The following is a 14,231-nucleotide window of genomic DNA, read 5'->3' as shown; positions in this document are numbered from 1 at the left end:
CAATTGATGTATTCTTATTGCATTAGATGTTATGAACTTATGTGGTCAATCAACTCGTATGAGTTTGTCCGGTTATAAAATACGGTTTTTATCATTTGAGAACAACTTTAACGAGGTTGTTTTGGATATATGTGAGTGTCGATTAAAATATTGGCAGTGCAACTAAAAGTAGGAACACAATTAACATTTTACATGTAAAGAATCATTAATCAAATTGTATCCTATGGCCTCTCTCCTCTCCACTCTTGTAAATGCACGAAATTATCCAGTTTTGAAGTGAAAGCTACTTTCCAAAAAATGAGAAAATGAAATGAAAGCCGTGTAGCGTTCTTTCAAACGGACCAAAAGTGTTGTTGGGCCTCACTTAACAATGCCTTGGTAGGAACTAGGAAGCTTCAGTTTTGATGCACATGGACAAGATCCCCTTCCTATATTCCTAATCAATCTCCACAACATGCTTAAAGAAAAAAAATTATGAACTTTCCATACGCTAGGAAATTTCCCTTTGCTTTTTTTATTGGAAATTTTATGGTAGGATTTAACTTTCTGTTTATAATGACTCGAAACATTTACATGAAACGGATTTTATAAATATGTGATACTTAAGTTCTTATCTATTACAGTATCATGATAATAAATTACTACCACATGATAGTAGTTCGAGTTTGATTATCTCATTCTTAAGCCCTAAACAATATAATCTTCATAAAATATAAGTTGAGTCATTTGGATGAATTTTATAAGTTTTGATGAAGTGATTTTGTACTTGGGTTATTATTATTTTTTTTTTAAGAGGAAACGATAGTTGATTTTATTCACAAGTTTAAGAAATGATATAATTTTGAAGGAGGACATTTTGGAGAAGATTTCCTCAAATAAAAAACTAGAAAAATTAGAAAATAAGGGCGAGTAGGTCATTCTATGTGCCGCATAATTAGTGATTCTACGAACATGATGAACTCTAGCGGATTTAAAACCCTGTAAACTGGGCTTAATATCCTCAATTAAGGCTGCCAATAACTTGAACAACCTAAAGCGCATTACACTCGAGTATAACTTGCAACCAATTTCTTTGAGATGCCAGCCGAAGACCCTTACGAGCAGCTAGAATCTCGTGCGAGATTTTCCGAACGAAACCTATAGCATAACTACCGTCATCGTGTCAAAAAATCAACACCGATTGCCCGAGAACATGTACTTGCGATTTTAATTTTTCTTCCACGTGAAAAAGAACTGGTAATATATTTTTCGCTGAAATTAGCGTAAAAGACCTAAAAGCTGCTTATAATCCAGTAGTAAAGTAAAGTAAGCTGTAAAAGGTAAATAATAAGTTCTTGTTTGAATTCGAGAGCAAGAAACCGAAAGACCAAAAGAAGAAAAAAGACGAGTTGTCAGTTGAGCATCTCTGATGAATCCGAAAAATGACTGTTCGTTATTCCAAAATTGCACTGTTTCTGTTACCGGGTTGACCATCTTTTACTTTCTATTGGTACACGTGTCGGTCTGCATTACATCCCCCGGTAATTTTCTAACGGCGTTCCAGGTATACGCAGTCAACGCTTTTCCCACTACAACAAAGACCTTCCTTAATTTTTGACCGCGTGACCAGTCACGTTTCCATCTCAACCATCAAAATATCCCATCTGACGGTGTTGAAACTCCCAAGATCTAAACTGTGCTTCACGTGATTCTAAGGAAAATCATTCGCTTTTTTAACTTAAATCAGTGACCAAATAAAATTAGGGCTCGTCTGATAAGTCTGATAATTGTTTTTAATAATTGAAAATATTTTTAGATAAAATATTTTTTATTTCAAAAACATTTGAAATGTTTTTTTAAGAAGAATTAACTTACATAAAGTACTTTAAATGTCTTTTCAGTATCAATTCGTATTTTTACTAAAAATTAATTTTATAAATATATTCTGTAAAATCGTTTTTAATTATTTAAAATACTTGTCAAACAAGCCATTAAAAGCACTGGAAGTAGAAATGTTCACAACTTTAGGCCACATTTATTTATTTTTCAATCAAATCTGATTTCCTCTAATAATATAAAGTAATGGCTGAATGCGAACGCCAAAAAAAAAAAAAAAAAAAAAAAAAAAGAAGGGACAGGCGTGAAGGGTTCTGAGATAAAACCCCTTCGCATGCTTCCTGCGTTTGGCGCTCTCTCTCCTAAAAAAGTAAAGAGAGAGAAAGGAACAGACTCAGAGATGGATATCGGCATGAGCTCAACCCTTTCTCTCTCCCTTGTTCTTTTTGTGTAATGACCAAAGCTTTTCTTCTCTTCTTCTCCGAAGAAGATGGCTCTGCAAGAAGAACCTCAAGAGCTCCAAAACCCTCCAATGGCGTTCGATCCTTCATTATTCTGCGAAGAAGGATTTGAGGAAGATTTGGGAGACAATGGTAGTGAGGAGGAGAGCGAGAACTGTGATGGGTTTTCAAAAAAGCAATCATCTTTCCCTTTGATTTTCCTGGAAAGTGATATGTTCTGGGAAAATGATGAACTTTCCTCTCTAATCTCCAAAGAGGAACAAACCCATGTGTGTATCAGTGGAGAAATCTCAGATGGGTCTTTGATGGCGGCTCGGAAGGAGGTGGTTGAGTGGATTCTGAGTGTAAAGGCACACTATGGCTTCTCCTCTTTGACCGCCATTCTGGCTGTGAACTACTTTGATAGGTTCATTGCCAGCCGGCCGTTTCAGAGGGACAAGCCGTGGATGAGTCAGCTCGCTGCCGTCGCCTGCGTCTCGTTGGCCGCCAAAGTGGAGGAGACCCATGTGCCCTTTCTCTTAGATTTGCAAGTACGTGTAAATTTCCATTTGTAATTTGAGTGTTTGTGAAATTGCTGGACTGTTGTGTTTATTGGATTTCTCGTGATTGTGATTAGGTGGAGGAAACAAAGTATGTTTTCGAAGCGAAGACCATTCAAAGAATGGAGCTTTTGGTGCTATCGACTCTCGGGTGGCGGATGAATCCAGTGACCCCAAATTCGTACTTTGATCACATTATCAGGAGGTTTGGTTTGAAGAGCCACCTGCATTGGGAGTTTCTGTGGAGGTGTGAGCGCCTACTTCTGTCAGTCATAGCGGGTGAGCAATCTAAATAAGCCTTCATTTCGTTTTATAATCGATGAGTTTATTAGTATCAAACATGTATCAAGAAGGCATAAATGTATTCATAATGACACCAGTTGGTACTGAATCTTACATTTGATACGGTGTTTTTATTGCAGATTTGAGATTTACATGTTATTTGCCTTCCGTATTAGCCACTGCGACAATGCTGTATGTAATTGATGAGATTGAGGCATTTAATCCTGTGGAATACCAAAACCAGCTTATGAATGTACTTAAAGTCAGTAAGGTTTGTACTTAATACATCGATTTCTCACTTCTCGTGTAATTTCATCTCCTGCTTCTGTAAATGTAATTCAATTCAAGCTTGATGTCTTAAATAGTAGAATATTATTATGTCCTTTACAGGACAGAGTAAATGAGTGCTACAAGCTCATCCAGGAACTAGCAGTCAGCATCGAAAACCAAGACCACAAACGCAAGCATTTATCGGTACCCAGCAGCCCAAATGGAGTTATTGATGCATCTTTCAGCTGTGATACGTCAAGTGATTCGTGGGCTATAGCATCACCGGATCCTCGATTTAAAAGGAGCAGACTGGAGGACCAGCAGATGAGGTTGCCCTCTTTAAATCGTGCGTCTGTGGACGTGCTGAGCAGCTCTCGTTAGTCTCTAATTGTCTTTTGTCTACTATTAAACATAAAATCCCTCTTTTGCATATTATATTATTGGCAGTATCTACTTTGAGAACATTCTCTAATATTATCATCATTGCTTTTGTGGCCAAACTGTGAAAATGAAACGCTGTGAGATTAAAACTCCACCTCTCTTACCTCTTTCTTGAGATGTGGTTTGGGGGTGGTGGTTTACGGATGAGTCGAAGAAATCCATCATGCTTGATCTGCCATATGATAGTGTTTAAGTACTTATATCATGCATACACCCACAATTGACACAATTATATATTATCACTTATTCATTTTGTTATATGTAGTTGTCAAGAAAATCCTCTTTATGCCCTTTATCTACCTTGACTTAGCTTGAAACTAAACCTAAGGCGTCCATGAGCACCGCAGTGGGTGGGATGAGGGTAGATGTAGAAGTGTAAGTTCAGTTCCTCTAAGCAAAAGGGAAATGGAACAATAAAAACGCCAGATATGGAGACGGGCAACGCTAGTACTTCATACCAAACAAAAAGAAGTAAATGTTGGGCACTGAAAGTCTTTGATTGTTCAGCATGATTGAACAAAACAATGACTTTGGAATTTTCTAATTATAGAGAGGTGAGAAATGAGCAGTGTGCTTGTTAGTTGGTTTGTTGAGCTACATTAGAGAGAAGTTTAAATGTTCAAAGCCCTATGATTAGGTGATTTGATTGGGTTGCTCTTACAACATGATCAAACTCATCATTAGACATTTGCAAGGTTCCAAACGACCGAATATTTTCTTGCCAACATTTTGTCCTGCCTTAGAGGCGTTTAACTTTGTGTTTGTGCCTGTGCACATGTCCAAAACCAGTACAGTACTCATAAAGTAGTCTCATATTGGTATTATGCTAATTGAAATGATATACATAGTCCCAAACTAGAACAATCCGACTAATACGTTTATCTATTCTTTTCACTTGTACAAATGATTGTTGTGGCTGAGTAACTAGTCTGATTGGTGTAGCTTGATCTAAGTACATGTTCAAACAATGCATCTAAACAACTTATCGTAAGGTTATTTAGCCACATTGATTTGTTTCTCTGTCGGTCTTTTTAGGTCCCCTGTCAACACCTACTCCCTTCTTTGTTTTGATTTTGATCCAACACCATATTTCAAATCTGCAATAGTCAATTGCTAAGAGAGTGAGCAATGTATCTTTTGCAAGCAGGCAATGAGCAATTTAGTAGCGTTGTCTTCATATGTTTGTAGAAGTCCGTAGTCTGCAAGTTTAAGCACCTTGTTTGTACATTTATGCATCTGAATGCCCAGCTACATTTGTAAGTCAGACTCCATCCGTTGATTGCAAATGCAATCAGCAAGTAGAGTCAATGTTTATAGTAACAAGCGTCTTATGTTTAGTAACGATGCATTGTGTTCATGAATTATCATCCATAAATTTCTGTAAGGAAAGGTTTGAAATTGGGTTTTTGAAGGATATGGGAATTTGTGAGGAAGATGTCTTTGTTCTTGTTGTCTGTGGTCCTCCCCTGCCTTTTTTTTTCTTTAGGTTGGTTAAAGTTTTAGCTACATCCCTTTCGTATCATAAGTCGCATGCAGAGAAAGAAGAAGATGATGATTCATGACAGTATAAGATTCTTCAAAAAATTAGAGCAAACAAAGCAGAACTTGTTTGCATCTATTTTTCTCCATCTCCTTTTTCCTCCTGTCCTTAACATTAGGCGTGCCATAGTCGTTCGTACTGTGAAATTTGAAGAGTCAAGGGTCAGAAATTTTAACTTAAAACGTATGACCAACAAGAAACAACTACTTATGTTGTTTTGTTTCCCATGTTATTCTTCCAGCCAGATGTCAAGCACCACGTTGTCAAAACGAAAATTGCATATGATGTATCTGTCTGTCTCACCAAACATTATTATGTTTTTGATGACGAAGAGGGCTGACCAGTTCAAAGCTGATGGACAGGCACGGTCATGTTGGTTGTAAATTGATTTGGGTTTTAAATGACAAAATTAATGCTGAGGTCAGATGAAGTACTAGTTTTGTTTGGCGATTACCACCTAATACCTGGCGCTTAGCGATCTAGTGGAAATTGGTTGGTAGGACGACAATAGGATGAATTGTAAATCTAGACATTAGTCGGTCAATTCTCGATTGATTCTGCGAGTCTCGATTTGACCGTCACCCGAGTTGTGGTAGTGGTTCGTGTGACCGGGGTATGCTTTATGTCTTTTATGGGATACACAACTTCTAAGATTGCCCGTGGGTGCGGGGTCGGAGGGAGGGTTTTATCCTTGATACAAAAGAAAGAGATATTAAAAAATGCTGGCAACCTTCTCACTTCTCGTAATCTTCCGGTGCATAATTGTAGCAATAACTAATAAGAAAGTTGAAAGGCGTTTAGCATATTAGATAAAGTGGATTAAGTTGGGAACACTGCAGAGGTAGAGACAAGAAACCACTCCTGCATCCAACTCAGACTAGGACGAGGAGTACGAGAGTGGGGTCCTCTCCGAATGAGCAAAAATTAAAGGAAAAGTGGCTTCACTGGTTTGCAATTATCATGCATAAATGTTGTGCATCCACCAAATTTACTGACCAGGAAGAAAATGGCTCCTGTTTGTTATCTGTCATCCATTTTATTGATGAGCTTCTCATGAACATAAATCGTAGAGTAGCTCATTTCTTGTAGCTTTACCTTCCTCTATTCGTTGTGTTTGGATAAACACCTTTGCAGAGGAAGGTAATCTCGCTTAATCCTAAACGACAGTGTCGAAGACATAATTGACCCTAAACGTTAAACTCCAAACCTTGCATGTGTGCGAAACGAAGGGCGGGAGCAGAAGCTGCGTCATTAACCATTTTCCAAATAATTAATCTGGTTTAGCATATAAAAAGGAGTAAATCACAAGGTAAAATATGAACATATGTATTGTGGTTAATAAGAAATTATATAGAGGAAATAGTACACAAGACATGTGAGAGAACAGAAGTGAAGAGTTGTTGAGAACAGCTAGAAAGTTTTGTTTCTGTATCTTTTTGGAGATATTGTCAAAAGTGTATCAATTGTTCCTATCAAGCTGCTGAAATGGCAAGTCCTCAGTGTTAATTCACTAAAAACATTTCAGAGAGCCTTTCATCTTCCACCTATTCCTTTTGTAACTTTGCGTTTTTTCTTAAATAAATTTAATGTATCAAACTATCTAATCTTTGAACATGATGTTTCCTTTTCCTTTTGGTATGCCCTAGAGACAAAGTTATAGGACTTCAAGAGAAATGTCATGTTGGTTGGTGCTTTGTCTTAGTCTTGATTTTGTTTGTGTTCTGCTTGGAAATGCTGGGTCAAGTTATACCCTAAAAAGATAAAAGACACTTATCTAAATCTAACGGGAGCGAATGAAACATCGGTGTGATGTACGTGAAGGACTCTTCGTGATCAAGTCAGAAATATTACTCAAGAAAGATTGCACAATTGGAAGTATATAGAGATTTAAGGTATGTGAGTTTACACCCTTTGCTCTCCTTTTTGGTTTGAGTATTCTTGATTTACCAAATGAAGTGACATACGACATAGCTGGAGATGCCGGGTTTTTACTCTCGTGTGAATTGCCATAGAAGGGAGAAGCGCGTGATGATTTTTTTTTTAGTGTGAATAATTATAAGCAAACCGACGACTACATATATTATATACCAATATGTTTAACAATATTATTACAACGTAATTAAAGTCTTGCTCCTTTGGGTCATTCTAAACATAATTAGGAAGCCAAAGCTTGCTAGACTGGATGGGTTATGTCTGTATATATGCAAAGACATCATCCAGTAAAAATACATTATGCAGTAAAAATATATAAGTAATGAAGTACTACATCCAGTAAAAATACAATCCAACATCTGGTAACTAAGAAACAAGACATTAAAGGAGACAGGCTTATCTATCATGCCTTGTTTGAGTCTTTGAGATGTTGCTGGATAGCCAATCGAGGCCCTCGTAGAGTCCTTGGCCGGAGGTGGCACTAGCAGCCTGAATGTACCTGTACAGATATGTTAAAACCATGGTAAGGCTAAGTCAAGTCATGTCAGATCATAAATCAAGACCCCTTCGGTAAGGCCGAGTCACGTTTATATCTTCAAGTTTGACAACAATATAACATGTCAGACTATCTAAGACAGCATTCCTTATCTTGTAGATGCTATAATATATGTATGTAGCACGTTTTAGTTGTTACCATCTGTGTTGCCGGAGTGAATGCAGGCCAAGCTTATCAGTGATCTCAGAGACATTCATGGCATTCGGAAGATCTTGCTTGTTGGCAAATACAAGCAGTGTTGCGTCACGGAGTTCATCCTGCAACAACAAAAGAAAAAAGGATCAATTGATATTTGTATAGTACAAAAATTAAATAGTTTTGATAGCAATTTATACAAGGAACAAGGAAACTGACCTCATTGAGCATTCGATGGAGCTCATCTCTTGCTTCCAAAACTCTGTCTCTGTCATTACTATCCAGCACAAAGATAAGACCTTGAGTGTTCTGAAAATAATGTCTCCATAGCGGCCGAATCTACATATAACATATAGTTAATCAAGAACAAATTCCCATTAGCTTAACCCTTCCTTTAATTTCTAGCTTCTCTAGCATAACAAAATCTCTCTCAGAAAAGGATTCAAAATAATCTATGTTGCAGTCACAAAGATCAGTACTACGACATATTATTAGATACACAAAACATGTACATCTGCACTCTCTACCAGATTGTTTGTGAAACCGACATAGCACTACGCCAGAAAAATTAGTTTAAAAAAAAAAAAAAAAAACAAGAATTAGCTAGTACCTTGTCTTGTCCTCCGACATCCCAAACAGTGAAGCTCACATTTTTGTATTCAACAATTTCCACATTAAACCCTGGTCACAGAAAAATCAATCGAAACCAATTTCCTTCATCCGAATTCGAATAGGTATATATACTTAAATATAGTAAGTTGAAGAAAAAATAACAAGTAAAAGTTGGGGTAATCAATAATCAGTAGTATATACCAATTGTGGGTATGGTAGTGACAACCTCTCCAAGTTTGAGCTTGTAGAGGATGGTGGTTTTTCCGGCAGCGTCGAGACCCACCATTAGTATTCTCATCTCTTTCCTTGCAAAGAGGATCTTCACCAGCCTTGAGATTGCCATGCCCATTGCTTCCAACTTCTTTAACCAAACAGGTAGTTAACAGGTAGTTAAAATAACATGAGACCAAGAAAACGAAAACCCTAAAGAAAAGAAAATCCTTTTTCCTATATCATTTACAGGAAGAATAAACTGAAGGAGCGAGTTACCGGAGCGGAAAATCAGGCGGCCGAGAAATGATATGATAGTTCAAGGGCTGATCAGAAGCACAGGGAAGTAAAAGAAATAGGCATTCGTGTGTTATATAAATTATAATAAATAAGGATTCTTTTACATTATATTTGTTTTTTTGTATATATGATAGTGGCAGCAAAGGAATAAAGGAGCAAGAGAACTGGATTCTGATGAAGATTGGAGGAGAATAATATAATTAAAAGAACGATTGCTTTTAATCGTTTGGGAATAATTTCATGCTGCAACTGTGCCGGGATGGGGATGGCTGTGATATATATACATTCACGTCGCAAGTTGGCGGGAAAAAGAATGTACATAGGATTTGTTGATCGAATATCGTCCATCATGGGGAACGTCGTAAGAAAATAACAGGCTGGTGTTACATGCATGCCTTAGTAGAATTTAGGGTTGATCAAATATCGTCCATACGACAGATTTTTACCGGACAGTATCTGCCATATGACAAGATATTCTACCCCGAAGTGCTCGTGTTTTGAGCGTAGCGGGATCTGATTGTATTTGATTCACAATTCCGAACAACAAATTATTGAAAACGTGTTCTCGACGGAATGTGAAAGCTTCCAAGGAGAGTAACAAATTTGTTAGCATTGCCTGAAACTGATTAAAGTATTGTGGGAAACCATGAAATCTAATCCAAAACAATATCATACATGCATATCATAACATTTTCATTGTACAGATGACAAATCAAAATTGCCAATTAAAAAGGGGACGAACTCTTTTTACAATTTTTAGTAATACTCATAGACAATTCATGACAAAATCTGTGATCATATACGTCTTGATATCCGAAATGTAATGCGCTAGTCATTTTTGGAGATGGCATCCTTGGCGGATTGAAGGGTGTTTGCCACCGCAGCTGCAGCAGTAGTCAGGACTCCGCCGCTGGTATTTGTCTTGGCGGAGGGATGTGGCTGGTGAACCACCTGCACATTCCTTTGTTCTTGGCCTTGCCCCGCAGATGACCGGATGTCTACTGTGTTCACCTTCGCCTCCTTGGCATGCTGTGCATTTATCTCCTTAATTTCCTGCATGAAATTCGATTCAGAAAACGAAGAAACTACAAGAAAAATGTAAAAAGTAAACAGATTAAAATTTGGGAGTGATCATACCTTGATGGCTTGTGCATTCATTTTGTAAGTGGTAAATAATTAACTCTGTCAGCTTCTTTAGGGAAAAATGGAGGTATTTATCACTGCATAGTGTTTGATGGGACGATTTCTCAGCCGAAGGAAGAGGAGCTCGAATGGTTGCCAAACATCCACAAGTTAACCATTTAGATTTTAGGACCTTTTTCATTTACTTTTATTACAAAATCCTACAACATTGGCTTCAAAAATCTTGTTAATTTATCAACCAGACTCATATTCTAGAACGCGTACCACACTTTTCATTAATAATTTTGTTCAATCGTAGAGTTTGGATGAAAAATTTTCAAAAGTTTGTAGGCGTTGTCTTTACACGCATTCCTATTAGTCTAGGTGGTGTTTGTGCGAATATCCGAAACATATTTTTCATTTAAGGGTTATTATACAAAATGATCCCTGAGATTTGCATGATCAATAGAAATGGTACAGATTGAAAATCAATAGCAATGGTCCCTGAGATTGTCCACCATCCATGATTTTGGTCATTCCGTTAAAAACGATTTTGGACAATTTTCAAAGCTTTGTAACTCAATCATTTCTTAACCAAATTCGGCCCATAATAAATCAAAATGAAGATAGGAAAGTGTAGAATAAGATTATACCATTTGGAAGCCCAATGGTTGCCGGATATGGCCAGCAAATAGCCTGAAAAGTGACTGGTCTGTAGGAAAACTGGAAAACTAGCCGAAAACTGGGTAAACTTTAAACGTTCATAACTTCTTCAATACTCAACCAAATCGACTGATTCAAAAATGAAAATAAGACTTCTTGACGAGACGAAGAGAAGAGTACCTTTTTCGAAGGCTAACTCGCCGTGATATGGTTGGACAACGGCTCGAAAGTGGCTAACCATTTTCAAGTTAGCCACTTTCGAGCAGTTTTCTGGCCAAACCACGGCGAGTTAGCAGTAAAAAAAAAGATACCATTTTCTTTGTCTCGTTTACAAGTATGATTTTTGTTTATGAATCACTCGATTTTGTTGAGTATTGAAGAAGTTATGAACGTTTAAAGTTTACCCAATTTCCGGCGAGTTTTCCAATTTTCCCGCCGACCAGTCACTTTTCAGGCTATTTTCCAACCATCTCCGACAATCATTGGGCTTCCAAATAGGTATAATCTTGTTCTACACTTTCTTATCTCCATTTTGATATATTATGGATCAAATTTGATTAAGAATCAATTGAGTTACAAAACTTTGAAAATTGCCCAAAGAGTTTTTAACGGAAGGACAAAAATCATGAATGGTAAACAAACTCAAGGACCATTTCTATTGATTTTCAATCTTAGGAACCATTTCTATTGATCATGCAAATCTCAAGGACCATTTTGTATAATAACCCTTCTTTTAATAAGGAACAAAAACACACATCAACAACAACAATAACAAAGTTTTTTCCCACTAAACGGGATCGGCATAAAGGGTATAAATCCTGTAGCAGAAATTAAGATATTTTCATTCATATTGTACCTGCTTCTTCTACCTTACAACAGAGAAGCATGAGACTGCTCTCAATCCAACAAGGCATAAAATCCCATGTCCCATGCCAATTACTTTGTTGAACTACATTTCGACAATTATATCAAACGGAACCGAAAATATAAGGGTAAGACTAAGAAGTTTAATGGATGACTGTTTTATGCAGAGATGGAACTGTGGAGATCAGTAAGTCATAAGGGGTGACCCACTACAATGGACATCAGAAGCGTCGGAGATCCTTTGTTTTGGAGATAATGTCGTCATGGCAGCAGCGTCAACGTCGAGATTCAGGTAAGTTTTCCTCTTTTGCGTCTCTGAACTTGCCTTCTCGTCTGAAGCTTCAATGATTGGACTCAAGGGCTCCACTTCCTTTGGGGGGCCAGACAGCATGGCTTGAGCTTCTGCCACCACCGATGCATTATCATCAGTTGCATATAGAATTTTCTGTACAGCAGCAACAACCTGTATCAGCAGCAATAAAGACCATCAGCTTGCAGTTTGCCTATTTGTAGTGGTCACAGAGAAAAGTTTCAAGTAATTCTGACACCAAAGAAAACCAAAACCGAAGAGTGAAAGTACAGTACAGTTAGGTGTTCAATCTCAGGACTCTGGCAAAGTATCTCAATATCCCTGAGCTTTGCAAAGTAGAAATCCCGCTCCTTCTCAAGGCTATCCACCGACAGCTTCAACTCCGTGATCTGCATTCAAATTAGCATTAGACCATCTAAAATTTGTTGACTGAATTCTCCCTCCTGTACTTTCTGAAAGTACCTGTTCATCATATGCAGGGGGAGTAGGGCCTCCACTAGAAGAAGGCCTCGAGGTCTTCCCTGATTGACTTGTGGAGTTCACAGAAGGTGCTACATCATTTCTTCGAGCAGTGTGGGAGGACTGAGATCTTTGGGTAGCTGCTGCACCTTTAGCTGATGATTGCAATTGGGCACCTCTCTTATTTCCTTCTTTCCCAACCTTGCACGCTTCTTTCCCTCCTTTGCAAGCTTCTCTTCTTTCCAGAGCATTGTAACTAACAGAGACAACAAAAGGTATATCATCTATACACACAATTTCCCCCTAATTTCTTTGAAATAGCTGAAAGGCCAAAAAACTAGCAAACTGTCTTGAGTTAAATATTTCATCGGTTCTGTTCCGTAAGTATCCTATTCAAGGGTATGTTACGAATTTGCAGAGCATGATGGAGCCAGTAACTCTCCAATGACTAACCTAACAGAAAGGTGCTACCAAACGGAATGCAAATGAGAGAGCATAACTATAAAATGTCGAAATTAAATTTGATTCCTACAAAGGCAACAAATTGAATCAAAATGAAAATTCACAAGAATACGAGTTTTAAATTCATAGATGGATGAATTGATGTGTTTCAGCATGCCTATCAGATTTACAAACACTCAAGAGTTCAATTTACAACAAAATGCAAACCCAGACAGCATATAAGAGTGATATCATTAAACCCCTAAATCGATATTAAATGAAAGGGAATTTCAAGAAAACAAATGCAATTAGGCGTCAAACTTACTTGCTCATACAGCCTCCATTGACAGAATCGCAGTATCGTTTCATCCACTGCATAAACTCCAAATTATCAAGCGGCCTTCCTTTCACGAGCTTGCTCACCTCAATGTACTAAAAAAACCCCCCAAAACACACACACACACACAGAAAACAAAAAGGGTAAACACATCGCAGAAATTGAAGAAAAAAATGAAGATCAAATCTACTCCGGTTAGATTTAAACTACAAGAAAGAAAGCGAAGAAGATTGAACCTTGGTGATTTTGAGTTTGTTGAAAACGTCCTGAAGGACCTTGTAGTTCTGAATCATCTCGTACTCACTCTTGGCATCAAAATTGACCTTGTGCATCGGCACAATACCATTATGAACGGCATCCATGAGCTGGCAGTGAACGGCACCGGAACAAGCCTACAAAACATAAATCGGAGAAAATCGATGAGCCGAAAGAGTAATTCGAAAGGTAAAATGTTAGGGTTAGGGTTTGGAGAAAATACCTCTTCGACTTTGCTGAGATTGAGATGGAGAGTGGAGTTGATCCATGCCAAGATCTCTGTCCTGCCTACGAAGTAAGCACCGTCCATCATACCAATATTCGTCGCCATGGGAGATTCTGGTAAGGTCTCTGCGTCGAGAGAGAGAGAGTGAGAGAGAGGGGAATTTAAAAATGGGAGGCGTTTTGGGGAGCGGGATCTTCTCAGTTTAAATTCAAAAGTGGCTTTCGGATCGAACCGTTTGTCTGGAAAGTTGGACAGCTGGGCTTTTAAACAGATTTACAGAAGCCCAAACATTAAGCCCAATATTCAGGCTGCTTCTTGAAAGTGCGTCTGTGTTATTTGCTTTTTTTTGTTTTTGTCAAACGATGGCAAAGCGTAATGTTGGGATAGAGTTCGTTTGGATGTAACTTTAAAATGATTGCAAACGTTTTTTGTGAAAATATTTTGGAAATAATTTTTAATAA

At 37.8% G+C, this 14,231-nt stretch overlaps 4 protein-coding genes across 5 annotated transcripts; 1 reads left to right on the top strand and 3 right to left on the bottom strand.

Moving 5' to 3' along the window:
- Positions 1-2,144: 2,144 nt before the first annotated feature.
- Positions 2,145-3,867, top strand: LOC103957180 (cyclin-D3-3). Its single transcript, XM_009369294.3, has 4 exons — positions 2,145-2,806; positions 2,893-3,094; positions 3,238-3,368; positions 3,488-3,867. Exons 1-4 carry the CDS (start codon positions 2,306-2,308, stop codon positions 3,746-3,748), a joined length of 1,095 nt encoding a protein of 364 aa, XP_009367569.2. The 5' UTR covers positions 2,145-2,305; the 3' UTR covers positions 3,749-3,867.
- A 3,677-nt stretch (positions 3,868-7,544) lies between these two features.
- On the bottom strand, positions 7,545-9,214 carry LOC103957188 (ADP-ribosylation factor 2-B). 2 transcript variants are annotated; one of them, XM_009369303.3, is made up of 6 exons: positions 9,073-9,214; positions 8,785-8,944; positions 8,582-8,652; positions 8,191-8,310; positions 7,975-8,093; positions 7,545-7,779 (listed from the first exon to the last, which is right to left on the bottom strand). In XM_009369303.3, the coding sequence occupies exons 2-6, from the start codon at positions 8,930-8,932 to the stop codon at positions 7,677-7,679; spliced, it is 561 nt and encodes a 186-aa protein (XP_009367578.2). In that variant the 5' UTR covers positions 8,933-8,944; positions 9,073-9,214; the 3' UTR covers positions 7,545-7,676. The 2 variants fall into 2 exon arrangements, with proteins under 2 accessions (XP_009367578.2, XP_009367585.2); XM_009369310.3 differs by having other exon boundaries at positions 8,785-8,941; positions 9,073-9,209.
- A 167-nt stretch (positions 9,215-9,381) lies between these two features.
- Positions 9,382-10,380, bottom strand: LOC108867998. The gene is made up of 2 exons (XM_018650044.2): positions 10,231-10,380; positions 9,382-10,146 (listed from the first exon to the last, which is right to left on the bottom strand). The coding sequence occupies exons 1-2, from the start codon at positions 10,249-10,251 to the stop codon at positions 9,922-9,924; spliced, it is 246 nt and encodes an 81-aa protein (XP_018505560.1). The 5' UTR covers positions 10,252-10,380; the 3' UTR covers positions 9,382-9,921.
- A 1,317-nt stretch (positions 10,381-11,697) lies between these two features.
- LOC103957207 (microtubule-associated protein RP/EB family member 1C) lies at positions 11,698-13,949 on the bottom strand. Its single transcript, XM_009369330.3, has 6 exons — positions 13,768-13,949; positions 13,526-13,681; positions 13,278-13,384; positions 12,515-12,767; positions 12,328-12,441; positions 11,698-12,205 (listed from the first exon to the last, which is right to left on the bottom strand). The coding sequence occupies exons 1-6, from the start codon at positions 13,873-13,875 to the stop codon at positions 11,927-11,929; spliced, it is 1,017 nt and encodes a 338-aa protein (XP_009367605.2). The 5' UTR covers positions 13,876-13,949; the 3' UTR covers positions 11,698-11,926.
- Between the last annotated feature and the right edge of the window lie 282 nt (positions 13,950-14,231).

Source organism: the organism of the source record quoted next, unplaced genomic scaffold, assembly GCF_019419815.1.
Source record: "Pyrus x bretschneideri cultivar Hongxiangsu unplaced genomic scaffold, Pyrus_bretschneideri_v1 Contig8, whole genome shotgun sequence".
Classification (NCBI taxonomy): domain Eukaryota; kingdom Viridiplantae; phylum Streptophyta; class Magnoliopsida; order Rosales; family Rosaceae; genus Pyrus; species Pyrus x bretschneideri.
This window is presented reverse-complemented; position numbering and strand designations above follow the sequence as displayed.